General features: G+C 40.1%; 2 protein-coding genes across 5 annotated transcripts in view; one reads left to right on the forward strand and one right to left on the reverse strand.

Moving 5' to 3' along the window:
• The window catches only part of igf2bp2a (insulin-like growth factor 2 mRNA binding protein 2a), a 49,179-nt gene extending 40,999 nt beyond the window's left edge, over positions 1 to 8,180 (forward strand). For all 4 annotated transcript variants that reach the window (XM_020594710.1, XM_020594708.1, XM_020594709.1 and 1 more), the window contains 5 exons: positions 419 to 541; positions 941 to 1,015; positions 1,204 to 1,335; positions 1,861 to 1,974; positions 3,560 to 8,180. In XM_020594710.1, coding sequence (XP_020450366.1) covers positions 419 to 541; positions 941 to 1,015; positions 1,204 to 1,335; positions 1,861 to 1,974; positions 3,560 to 3,658 — 543 coding nt within the window. In that variant the 3' untranslated portion in view covers positions 3,659 to 8,180. The remainder of the gene's footprint in view (positions 1 to 418; positions 542 to 940; positions 1,016 to 1,203; positions 1,336 to 1,860; positions 1,975 to 3,559) is intronic.
• Positions 8,181 to 8,257: 77 nt separating this feature from the next.
• The window catches only part of tmem41aa (transmembrane protein 41aa), a 6,796-nt gene continuing 1,671 nt past the window's right edge, over positions 8,258 to 13,382 (reverse strand). Inside the window, exons 3-6 of the mRNA XM_020594684.1 lie at positions 12,613 to 12,763; positions 11,836 to 11,997; positions 10,492 to 10,630; positions 8,258 to 9,583 (exon numbers count right to left, since the gene is read on the reverse strand). Coding sequence (XP_020450340.1) covers positions 9,363 to 9,583; positions 10,492 to 10,630; positions 11,836 to 11,997; positions 12,613 to 12,763 — 673 coding nt within the window. The 3' untranslated portion in view covers positions 8,258 to 9,362. The remainder of the gene's footprint in view (positions 9,584 to 10,491; positions 10,631 to 11,835; positions 11,998 to 12,612; positions 12,764 to 13,382) is intronic.

Below are 13,382 nucleotides of genomic sequence, written 5' to 3' on the forward strand. Positions count from 1 at the left end.
GCTGGAGAGTGAGTTTGGCATCCCTGTGTGCCATCAGCCAGTCACCAGAACGCCACAAATATTTTTGGAATGGGAGTTTTCAGCCCAGTGTTGTCCTGTGGTTTGTAAAAGTTCACTTTATAAACCTTGAGTACATGCTAAGAAAAACAAAAACACAGGGTGATCATCGCCCCTAAAGGTAAATATTCAATTCAGGCTCTGCCAAAGCAGGACATTTACCCAGTGAACCCTCAGAGAGAGCTTGGTTTAGCTTTCCTTACATGTAGTGTCATCGTTTCTGGCCACTCTTCAAGAACCTGACTAATGAAATCAAAATTTATGTAATTCTTCAAAACAGTTTTGAATTTTTTTCTCTCTCTCACCAGCTGTAGAGGTTTAGTGACGTAAAATAAATGTTAGCGTGTGGTTGTGTTTTCAGCAACAGGCTCCAGAACAGGAGGTTGTCTACCTCTTTATTCCAACTCAGGCAGTCGGGGCCCTGATTGGCAGGAAGGGCCAGCACATCAAACAACTGGCCCATTTTGCTGGAGCCTCCATCAAGGTGGGTTTTATTAACATCAGTGGAGCTCTGACTTCACTGGTTAACTGCATTTTTCAAAGCTTCAAATACAGCTTTAGAGTTATTAAGTTGGAAGTGAGTGCTGGCTGAGTCAGCAGCACTTCATGGACCACAGCTGAGGATGTTAGTTATTTATAGACAAAAACAGCAAAAGGGGAGATGACTAGTGAGCTGAGCAATTCAGAAAGCCCCTCAAGCCTCGTCAGGACAGGTGGGACAGCTCATCAGTGAATTCTCATAACGTAATCACAGGGAGTGATTTTTCTGTTGATAGGTTTTCTGGCTTCTCGGGTGATTCAGTGGTTTGCACAGAATGATGACAGAACAAGATCACTCGCTTTAGCCATATTTTCTCCTCATTTGTTTCTGTGTGGATGTCAGATTGCTCCAGCTGAGAGCCCAGATGTTACTGAGAGGATGGTAATCATTACTGGAACTCCAGAGGCTCAGTTTAAGGTAAAAACACTATGAACGTCAGTTTTCATCAAAATGTCATTGTTTAATTCTGAAATGTAGGATAAAAATTCATAAATATTTTTCAAAAGTCATTTATGTGTCCTGTGTTATAGTAAACAGCAGTGGATCACTGTGTGTCTCCATTTTTCCCAGTGTCTCCTTGCCTCATTCCCTCCTCTGTATTCCAGGCCCAAGGTCGGATATTTGGGAAACTGAAGGAGGAGAATTTCTTCTCGGCGAAGGAAGAGGTCAAACTGGAGACGCACATCAAGGTCCCCTCGAGTGCAGCTGGCAGGGTCATCGGTAAAGGTGGTAAGACGGTGAGTTGATGTTGACATTAAGCCAAATCAAGGTTAGAAAAAATCACTACCTGCTACTTTAACTATGTAAATTATATTCTGCACTTAGAGTTTTTTTGAGTAATTCCATCATTTTACTCAACTATTTCATTTTTACATGCAGGACAACCAGAAATGTTTGGTTAAATGTAACAGTTTGTCAGCAAAGAAGTCCGGTGTTTTGTTTTTTCATTTCCATTTTCCACCTGGAAGTCTGTAGTTTGAATTCTTCTAGATAAAAAACAACTCAATGAACAGTTTCTATACTGAACAGTAACTCAACCATAATTTATTAAAGGAGCAAATATTTAGATTTACATAAGAAAACACTAGCGTGTTTACTTAAATAGGTTATCATGAAGGTTGCTCCACACCAATAATCCCTGTCCATGCTTGGTTTCATTCAAGAGTTTATCATAATGTGATAGCTTGTCTCTCAGTGAGCGATGTCAGTGTGTTTTGTAAGTGAGGCTGGAGGTGACATGACGTCCTTTGTGTCTGTTTCAGGTAAACGAGTTACAAAACCTTACGAGTGCAGAGGTCATCGTACCGCGGGACCAAACTCCAGATGAGAACGATGAGGTCTTTGTGAAAATCAGTGGGCATTTCTTTGCTAGCCAGGTACACAAAACTAAAGTCACTCAGGGGGTTCGGTGCCAGTTATTTGGCTGAAGAGTTTGTAGAGGTCAGCTACTGTTCATATGTCAAAAGAAGGGCTGCACTTGTTATTAATGCTGTGGTGAAAGAACGGGATGCAGAGAATCACGAGGTGCAAGAGACAGTGATGGATGCATGTCATGCATGTACTAACTGTGCCTCCACCAATCAGTCACGTTGTAGTTTACATGCATGTCCATCCAGATTCATACATGTCTGTGTCATCTGTCTCATTCTCCTATCTCAGCAGTATCTTGGGGGGATTTCTTTAAATTTGACACAAATGTCAAACTCAAAAAAGAACTGAAAAGAGTTTGGTTGTCAAAGGTCGGAGGTCAAGGTGACTGTACTCCTTTGTAAAAACAGTCTTTAAGTAAAGACAGCATGTTTCTCAATAGGCATTATTCACTAGAATCATAACTTCAGTTTACGCTTCCTACACTTAATATTGTTTAGGTTTCTTCAGTCTTTACTACATGTTGTATATTACATGGGTCTGGACAGACATGCATGTAAACTGCAACGTGACTGGTTGGAAGAGACATACTGCACTGGTAATTCTAGTGTGGTTTTGTCTCACTGCTCATCTTAGAAACCTTAGCAGCTAATATTATTAACTGTTAACTTCAGTTTAAACTATGACTTGTTTACTATGCACCAGTTGGAATTAAAAGTTGTCCCTTGGTCGAGACCTGGGCGGAGGTCTAACCGTCAAGAAGCTCAGAACAGCTGTGTGAGTGCAGGCCAACTGCAGGTATAAAGGTCAGAGCACAGCCTCACAGGTGTCTGCAGTAGGTCTGGCAGATTAGACTTGTGTTCAGGTTGTAGGTGGGTGGATCTGTGCTTGGAATTACAGCACATGATGCCAACAGACTTCATCTGCTAAGAACAGTGATAAAGGTATTACAGCTACAGTTACTGCTGACAAATGTATACTCATTATGTTTTATTTATACCTTTAATATTACAATACTTTAAATACTTCAAATACTCCCATCTGGCTTTATAAAAACTAATTTTTGATACAACTACATATATACCAGCTCAGGAAGATAGCATTGCTAGCATTTTCTGAGATTTGCCACCATATCGCATGGTCTTCATCAGCAGATGGAGTTTACTCAGTTGCCATGGAGATGGATCTGTGGGTGAGAAAGCAAATCTGTTTCCATGACAACTGAGGAACCTGTCTGCTGTCAGCCTCCGCGCTCTTTGGTCCTCAGTCCTCAGAGCAGAAATAAGACCTTTAGGATGTCCTTCATCATGGCGAACTGGAACGACTTCCGGGTTGATTGAGGACCAAGAAACAATAAGGGAATTGGAGTTTACCTACAAAAACTACACAGTTATCTATATATTAGCAGACTATACACATTAATATAAGGTTTATTTAATTACTTTACATATATGATGTAATTAAATCTGTCTCTTTTTTCACATTTTTAACATTTTGATGATCCTCTCCTTTACACTGTCCATTTTTTTCCATATGGACACCTTGCCATGTATCAGTTAACACTTTATCCTATATATGATGTCCTTCCAACAGACTGCACAGAGGAAGATTCGGGAAATCATCCAGCAGGTCAAACAGCAGGAACAGAAACACCAGCAGAGCGCCGCTGTGTCACCGCACCACTCCAAGTGATGAGCGGCTTCAGCGGGCGCCAGCCAATGAATGTAGCCCTCCCAGTACAGACAGAGATCTACCCAGACAAAGGCCAAGGCCAACGGGGACATGCAGGGCAGACCAGCAGCACCGGGATCAAAACCAAAGAACTTCACTAAGGGGAAAACAAGTGAGAGCCAGAGGCTGAGGGCATTGTGTGCACTGCCAGCCCTGAAAGAGCAGAGACTGGGAGAAACCGAACTGATATTTAAAAAAAAAAAAAAAAAAAGACCAAAAAGAAAAGGTGGTAATGGCAGAGAATTTGGAAACTGTTGTCTTCACAGTTTAAAAAAAGGTTAAGAGGAAATAGGATGTCACCCAGCATAACGTTATCTCTTTAGTTGGACTAACATAGGCCTAACAAATGGATAAAGCACCTGTATTAACACGAACGTATGTAGGCATTGCAATTTATATTTTGGGTTAGAAAACAAGCAAATGACAATGAATACCTTCGCTTACATAAGTTTGAGATACTCAGATTGCAGGATTAAATATCCTGAGCAGTATTAGTACAAACAAAAAATGTATATTGATACACACTGAGAGTGTGCACTGTTATTTTTCTATCAAAATGACAGTACGACTTGGTGTAGTTTTTAACATTTTGCTTGTTCCAGACGTTGACTGGGCTGTGACAGCCACTAAAAGCGCTTTCCCATGTTTGTTCACACTTTAGGTCACTGCAATCAAAAAGAAAAACCCTATAAGTAAATACAGTGAATGGGTCTGAGTCTTTGTCACAAGCCTGTGTGTGTGCCAACGCAAAAGATAACGGCCCTTTGAAATGTCTCTCACCATTCATATCTGATGCTACACTTTTCAAAATTTCTTTCTTTTCTGTTCATTTCTGCTTCATTTTCTCTTCACTCTCTCTCATCTCTCATCTCATAATGTTGAACTGACTGCCACTTTTGCTCTACAGAGGTTAAATGCAAGAGAGGGATTTCTAAAAACCAGTTAACTGGTATCACTCTCCCATACTGTATAGTGGCAGACAGAGTGTACCTACATTCGTGCCTGTTGTCCTAATATGTATGGGAAAAGAATCGACAAGACGTCTCGATAGACGTTATCCTCAATGATCACAGCAAAAAAATGACGTCTTAAACAAAACCTGGTGCACCTTTGCTTGTTAACAGGCGACCGGTTGTTTTGAATGTGCACCGCCACACGCTTGGCCTTATGAGGATGTCATGAGGGCCAACAGAAAATGTGAGCTGAAGGCCCAGAGAGGGGACAGGGGCTAAGGGAGGGTGGGTGCAGACTTGAGGTGTGTGGAGTGGCAGTGAGTTTTGGGGTTGGAGAGTGGGGTTAGTTGGAGTAAGTGGGGGGTTTTCAGGGAGGCACCGTATGACCTGTGGTACACACACAACTGCAAAACGTGACCACAGCCGCGTTTGGCTTTAACCCTGTCTTGTCAAGGAGCTTTGTAAAACGGCATGACAGCTGTGAATGTACAATATGCAGCCTTTTTAGAAATATCACCCCTGCCGTGTCCAGCAGGCCAGGCCAGAGGCACAGACACACAGATTGTTACTCTCACTCTTGCTTTCTTCCATTTAACTTCACTTTTTGTTGTTTTATTTTGGCAAGCTGGCCAACTGCTCTGTAAACACACTGACACGCAGGCCCCCCTGTGTCCCTTTGTGATTACTTTGGAGACCATAGAAGCTTATTGCCTTATTTTGACACCTTTCAGATATCATCCATCAGCTTCTTCCAGATGCAAGGTTATTGCCAATACGCACATATTCCTGTGTGTGTGTGTGTGTGTGTGTGCGTATGAGTGTATAAAAAAAGAGAGTAATATTTATGAATCTATTTTTTTTCCTATTTTGTGATGAGAGCTATTGATAAGAAACAAAAAGAAAACAGTCCTTTTTTCCTCAGTGGGACACTGCCATATTATTTTGAAGGGAAGTGTTTATTTTCTTAAAGACTAGACTATGAATTATAATATAAATGAAAACCTGAAAAAAGGAGAGCAGTAAAGTGAATGACCGTGCTAACTTTGGTCAGGATGTGAACAGTGCGCATGTCATTATTGTGATCTACCTCAGGCTGCAGGGTACCTCAGTCCAATCTTTCATTTCCCCTTTTTTCACATTTTGTATGCCTTGTTAACTGATCATTTTCAGCATTTTTAATTTTCCTTTTTAATGAAAAAAAAAAGAGCAAAGATCTACAGAAATCTCTAAACTCTTCAGGTCCAGTCAACTTGTGAAACTTTGTAAACCATAGTCAAATCTGTTGGACTGTCTTTGCCTGGATGCCAAACAACCTCTTAATGATACATGTCAAAGGTTTTTCCAAGTCAAATTTTATTTTTTTTTGGTAGAAAGGAATGAAGAGCAGGATTTAGAGGGTACATACTGTGCCTGCCCGAAGTGGTTCTGAATCTGGATGTTGTGTACTGATTTCACCATCAGAGAAAGAGAAAAGGATATAAATCAGTTGATAGAAACTAACCAACTGTACCTCCTGTTTTCCCAACTGTACCTCCAGGTTTTTTGAGGCTTAAAAAAAAACTAAATCAATGTTTATTCACTTGTGAACAAATGAATTTTATACACCAACCCAGCTCAACCTTACCAGCTCTGTTTGATAACTGCATACTCTGGGGCTGATTTGAAGACATCTGCAAAAATACACTGACAGGACTCTTGAACACAGTGTTAAACCATAGCTTTCCGTGTAGAATGTAGAACAACTTTAGCTATTGAACTATCTGTGTACGACAAGAACACTGTATATCTGTAAATATGTACAACAGAGTCACACGTACAGTAAATGCATTGTTTTCTGTCGCTCTATAACACTTACCGGTCTGCACCTCCGTCGTGAGAGATGGTGAGAGAAGTTTAGAGTCACAGCCTCCCCCCAAAAAATGACCTCTAAATGGTTTTTTCATCAATCTGCAAACATTATTTTAATTTTTTTTATGCTGTATATTTCTGAATTACCTCTCAGAATCCAAGGCTGATTTTAGTTACTAAAACCAATGTAGGGCAAAAAAAGAATTAAATAAATGACATAGTGAAAGTTAGTTTGTCTTTGGAATTGTTTTAACTGTTGAGAGCTGGTTTTTCCTTTAGGAGGGCAGACTTTGGTCATCAGATGAGGTCCCAGTGAACACACACTAACAGTGCTACAGTAAAACATAAGGGTCTATCAAACTCACACAATGCCTGAGGCTGTTCCAGCAAGCCTCCTACTGTACCTCATGCCGATGAGGATAGCTCACCAGACCTGATTAATTAATACTAACTAATACTCTGACCCCTACCCGTATTACGGTGCTTCAGCTCAGACGCATGACTCCTGCACTGGAGTAGGGCATACCGAAGTGGAAACGGCTTTTCATAGCAGCACTGGAGATTGCAGGTTGCCAGTCATGGTTTGATTGACTGTCAGGAATTATTTAGAGCAGTTTTCTTGCATTGCAGTGAACTCTTCAGACCTCTGTCTCTTGTGTTTCTGGCTCTCTATAAGCGCAGGTTTCTCTCTAGCTGTTCCGGTTTCATGCCGCTGTTGTGATCAGTGCATCCTGGTTGTTGAGACATCTGTAGGCCGACCGCAATCTGAGGCAAAACTTATCAAGATGGTAGAAGACTTTTTTTTTCCTTTTATTTCCAAGGATTCTTGTTTCTAGGTTTTGTGGGGTGTTGCTAGGCATCAAGTACCAGAAACCCACAATTACACACATCACAACAGTGAGGGTGTACAATATTGTTAGCCATATCACACAGCGGTTGGATAGTTTAGTTTATTTTGTTTTCTGGTTGATCTTGGTTTCTTGTCTGTTACACTGATTTAATAATGCAGTTACGTCTGGAGCAGTAGGTGGGATGCTTTAATATCCATTCCTGTTAGATCACTACCAGTAATACTAGCTGTTAAAATGTGGTTGAAAAATATTCTAGCTAGGATTTTGACTATTTTTGGAAATCATAATGGCAAATAAATTACAAGTAGATATGACTGACAAGCAGGAGGGCTGAGAGTATCCAGGTATGAAAATAAAATGTTCTGCCGTTGGGACTGAACAGCAAAGAGGGCATTTAACAACCATTCAAAATGAATGGATTAGCTGAGGATGGATTTAGTAAAGTCTGGGCAGATGCAGGCAGAACCACAACAGAGTTTTTTGTCCTGTCTTGTTAAATGAGCAAACACAAAGCATTGCATGAGACTGTTGTAGGTGATCCAGTATGTACTACTACATCATATAGCACTAGACTTTCAGCAGTGGTTTTACCTGATGGTTTCTGAACTGCATTGCACCATTTGGGAGGTTCCTTTTGTTTCCTCAGTAGGTCACAACACTCAAGTCCTACATTTCCTATGGACCACAAGGTCCTAAACACCTCAAGGTATTCAGTGGCTGTGCACTGGAAAGACATATGATCTGTGTTTAAATACATCTTGTGGATCCATGCCTCTCTGGTAACAGCCACACTGTTATTTTGAGTTGTGAGTGAACTGTATTGCTGAGCAACCTGGATCTGAGCAATAAAGAACATTTGACAAAAAATGTTTGACATGTTTACTGTTTTTTTCTCTTTTGTTTTTGAGTTTTTCCACCTCTGAAATAAAAGGTGCCACATCATTTGTGACCTTACAGACCACAAACGTCACAGCCAAACTGTGAAATACATTACATTTAAAAGAGTCTACATCTCTGGTTAAACAAAAATGGAGACCAAATATTTGACATAAACCCACATGAAGACAGTGTTTCAAAACAACACTCCATGCAACACAGACATTGTAGGACCAGGACACAGTTAAAAAGACACATGGAACATATTGAGCAGCAGCAAATCATGATTTTTAAGCCATATCGAGGCTTGATTTAACACGTATCACAGCACAATCATTTTCAAATAAGAATCCAGCTGAATAATAGCATGGCGTAGTTAAACAGCTGTACATTTAGTCACCCATGTATGTCAAGTCAAAACTACTCCAGTACATGGCTCACTGGTCTGAGACCAGCCTACACAGTACATTTTGAAAAATGTTCAGAGAAGGAAAATAGTAAAAACACTGCCCTATGCACTTTATTATAATTTATACTAAAACTACAAAATGTGCTTGTCAAACAAGAAAAATACAACTGCGAGTTGTACATTATACACCGCAAACAATCTGTATTTCAGTTACAGATACCTTACACAAACCCAACAAAACTGGACCATCTGGACCATCCAGCCTGTACAAACAAGGGTAGGCATTTAACATTTACATTAATATTTCCACTTATCCATGCTGGTGGTAGACGTCTGAGTCTATAACTGCATGAGAGGCACGTTGAACACCAGCTGTTACCACTGAAGCATTACTCACACTGTGTAACACAAGTGCAAAAGCAAAAATCGTTAAACGTACCCTCCCCGTCTCCATACAATTAGTCTATATTCATATATTTATAGGCATAGTCTGTGCTCACAGAAACACCAGCTTTTGGTAACACAAAATACTCAACTTCAAATCCCACTGTGACAGTCGCATTTTAAAAGTCACGTTCCTTCTCCAGGTGGCTGCAGTGAAGGGAAAAGAGGCTGTCACACACAAGTCTGCAAGGCAGCTTTCTGAAGAGTGGCCACTTTAAATACATGCACTCCTTCAGGGCACAGGGCGCCGAGGTGCAAGGGAAGAAACTAATCTCCAGAACAAATCACTGGACCTTCTTATCTGTGATGAGTCCATTCTGTGCCTGGGCATCCAGCTTGAGACGCCTCTGACTGAAGCGCCGGATAAGGGCGCCGGGCAGCAGCGCCATGCAGGCAATGGCAAGTAGCTGCACCAGCCGCTCCCACGAGAACAAGTCATCCAGCGACGACACCTCAGACAGCATGACACCCGTCTGGACACAGATGAAGTTGTACGGCAGGAGGCCTAACAAAAACACATTGAACACAAACTGCAGTGAGACTTCATATACAGCTTTATTTGTGGAGTTGAGAGAAATGCTTTGTTATTCCTTTTTGAATTGATGCATTCCTGAGATTTACAAATAAACCCCTGCAATGAATAATAAAGGACTTTTAATGTGAAGGAACATAATCAAAACACTGCTGTAAAAGTGTTAGGGTGAACAATAAATAGCAGTATTTCAGCGATAACAACTGGCAACGAGCAGTTTGATATGCGAGTTTCAAAGCTACAGGTGACGATAACAAAGCTCCAAAGAATCCAAACCATCTGTACCCAAAATGCAGGAGGACTAATTAAATAAATAAATACAGTATGTCAAGGGGGAACAATAATCTACTCTGCAGAGTACAACGTTCTTAATGAACTGATTAATGTTGTCTAAAAATACATAAAATAGGGAAAAACATCAATTATAACTTCCCAGAGCCCAAGCTGACATGTCCAAACTATTTGTTTTGCTGGTTGGACAAACCAATATACCAGCTATTCAATGTATAATGAGTGATACGACAAATATACTCCAACCAGTATGCAACCTATTAGGAACAAACATTATAGAGGCCTTTTCATTAGTATGTTAGTTACTTCAAACTCCTTTTTCCTTTTGTGTTTATGTTACTTTGGTGTGTGGTACACCAAGAACATGAAATTGTCAGTGTTGTTTCAATTAATGCTGGCCTTACACCTAACGAATATTCAGTCGATTTTGGTGCTGCAGACAAATTTCCAATGTCAGAATAAAATCAGGAGAGTCTTGCTACAGTAGTGTTGTGCTCGTGTCATCTCAATCATTTGGTGATCTGAGCCGTTTCAAGTCCGCCTTTTTCTCATCTTGACGCTCTGATAAAATCAAACATGCTTATGCTTACCAATGAAGACTGAGCCGAAAAAGAAGGTGATGGGGATGTTGACAATCGGGGCGGACATGTTCAGAAACCAGTTGGGAGTCATGGGAAAGAATCTCAGGAAGAGCAGAAAGAAGAACAGACAGTCCTGGTTCTCCTCAACCTGGAAGAGAGAAATCTGAGGTTTACATTTTTTAAAGGAGACAGCAATACATTTCTTTTCTGTAAATTTGTTTGGGTCTCAATGTTATGTCCCATTGTTTCTGACATGATAAAAATCTAGTGTTATACCACAGTAACCACTACAACATGCTTAGCATCTTACCAGAAACATAACAAAAATCATCATTTAAACTTATTATAGTCAGAGAATATATAGTCTATTTTTGTTAACCGCACTGCAAAACTAAATGTGTTGCTTGTTGCATCTGAACACTGAGAAAAAATACTTTGTGCACCATAAATTTCAGATGTGTAGAGTTCTCCTAAGTTGTAGGAAGATATACATACATATATACATACACTCAGTGAAGCCATTCAGTACAGACCCAGACTCAGTCAACTCAGTGAAGTCATTCAGTACAGACCCAGACTCAGTCAATAAGGGGAATTTACTCCCATTTCCATAGGCAAGTTAAGTTTATTTCTACATAGAAATATAAAAGACCAGACCAAACAAAAACACCCACATGTGTAGGATTTGAAAAAGAATAAGACACAATAGGACACAGAAACACTAAAATAAAATAGGACGCATTAGAGTGCAACTATGATGCAATGCAAGATATAAATAAATGGTCTCAAATTTAACTTTATAAGATGCAGTGAAATAAGATAACTGAGATATAGCAGACCTCAAGTTTCCTGCCAGACATGTGGAGCATCAACACTGAAACTGAATTTTTAGGTGGAAAATCTATAAACAATCAATCTATGCACCGTGCTTTCCTGTGACCAGTGCATCATGCACTGTTGTGGATAAGGTGTGATTTATCATTTCAGAATGGCGAGATGTACACACCAGTGATGTGAACCTCATGCCAACATGGTCTGCATCTCATTTTAAGAAGCATCTTTGCCTGGACTTTGGTAACTTTTACTTGTGTTCTTACATACTATGCATCATGTATAAGTATAGTGAAGACATGTAGGCCTCACGGTGTATTTGCTGTATACATGGTGTATTTATATTAACTGTCAGCAATGTGCAGATCTTTTCCTCACTGTGTAAAAATTCTACATCCATAGAGGAACAGCTAATTGCTGAAACTTGAACTTGTGGCTGTACAAGTTTGCATGTTGTTAAAATAATTCTATACCAACAGTTGTTGTTTTGAATTCTCTTTACGTGGTGTCACACAAGAATACCTTCCTCTGTAGCATGGAGACTTTATCGGGGAAGAGGTTCACAATGTAGCGTTTCCCGAAGGCCTGGGACAGGAGGTAGCACATGGTGGAGCCCACAGTGGTGAGCATACAGGCTAGCAGCAGTCCCTGATATGATCCAAATATGGCTCCTGCGAGAATGTTCTGCACAAAGACAAGTGGGGACCAAAGGCCTGCATTACTAGACATCATCTGTACATGACACACATATCTACTGTATCTCTACTTTGTGATCTAACAGCGGTTACACACAAGGAACTAAGTGAGAGCAACTTAAACCTGCGTGTGGTGTGTGGTTTTGGCCTTTTCTGTGTGCTGCACAATCAATTATACTTAAAGTATTACAGTATTCTAAGTGAGGAAGGGAAAGGGTGAGATTTCATTAGATCAGCATAGCTGACACACAAGGGCAAGTTTGACATCCCTCTGTTGTCTGCAATAGCTGAATATTTTTATCCTGTGCCATGTGCCTTTAAAGAAGAGACCCAAGCTGCACACCACACGCAAGTCAATCCTGAATTCTTTCTACCAGCATGACAGTTTTTGGCAAGTATAAATCCACAGTGTCAGATTTTTCTATTGAACATATTTAAACATGCAAAAATGCTAGGATTAATTTTTAATCATGGAGATCAAATAAACTGTTTTAACACATCCCACACAAGACCCGTCAACATCTGCTGTTTCTGTCTTGTTCAAAATGTCTGCCTTGTCATCCAGCATCAGAAAGAAGAACATCGAAGACTATTTTTACATTACCAGGAATGAGGATCCAGGAATGGCAAAAGACTGTTTGTAGAGATATGCACTGCAGAAGAGTAACAAGACATATCCAGTGTGCTCAGCCTTGTAAAACTGCAGGAGCTCAGCCAGTTCCCTCAGCTCCTCCAAATCTGAAGGGAATTTCAATCTGCAGGGGATATCAACACTGAAGTTAGTCACATCATTCACTCATCCTTCATGTACAGAAGGTGTTCGGCAATATAAAATATGTCAGTGTAATCAAAAATATTTCAGTATGCCTGTTAAAACTCAAAATCATTTATTACTGTTGATTAACCCATATTTTTAACATGTCATTTCGACTTGGGCAGTTCCCTAACAATATGAAAATTGCAAAGGTTATTCCACTGTATAAATCTGGTGATAAACACAACTTCACAAATTATAGGCCGGTTTCTCTGTTGTCACAATTTTCAAAAATTCTGGAAAAACTCTTTAATAACAGATTAGATACATTTATTGATAAACATAAAATCCTCTCTGATTGCCAGTATGGGTTTAGGTCGAACCGGTCAACATCTTTGGCCATTACCGACCTGATGGAGGACATAACAAGTGCTATGGATGAGAAGAAATACACGATAGGAATATTTATTGACCTAAAAAAGGTATTTGGCACAATCAATCATGAGTTATTAATGGATAAGTTATGGGAAAAAATATGGGATCAGAGGAATGGTTCTGAAATGGATTAGAAGTTATTTGACACAGAGGCGTCAATTTGTGAAGTTGGGTGAATATCAGTC

Source organism: Monopterus albus, unplaced genomic scaffold (genome assembly GCF_001952655.1).
Source record: "Monopterus albus unplaced genomic scaffold, M_albus_1.0 scaffold24.1, whole genome shotgun sequence".
In the NCBI taxonomy this organism is placed as follows: Eukaryota; Metazoa; Chordata; class Actinopteri; order Synbranchiformes; family Synbranchidae; genus Monopterus; species Monopterus albus.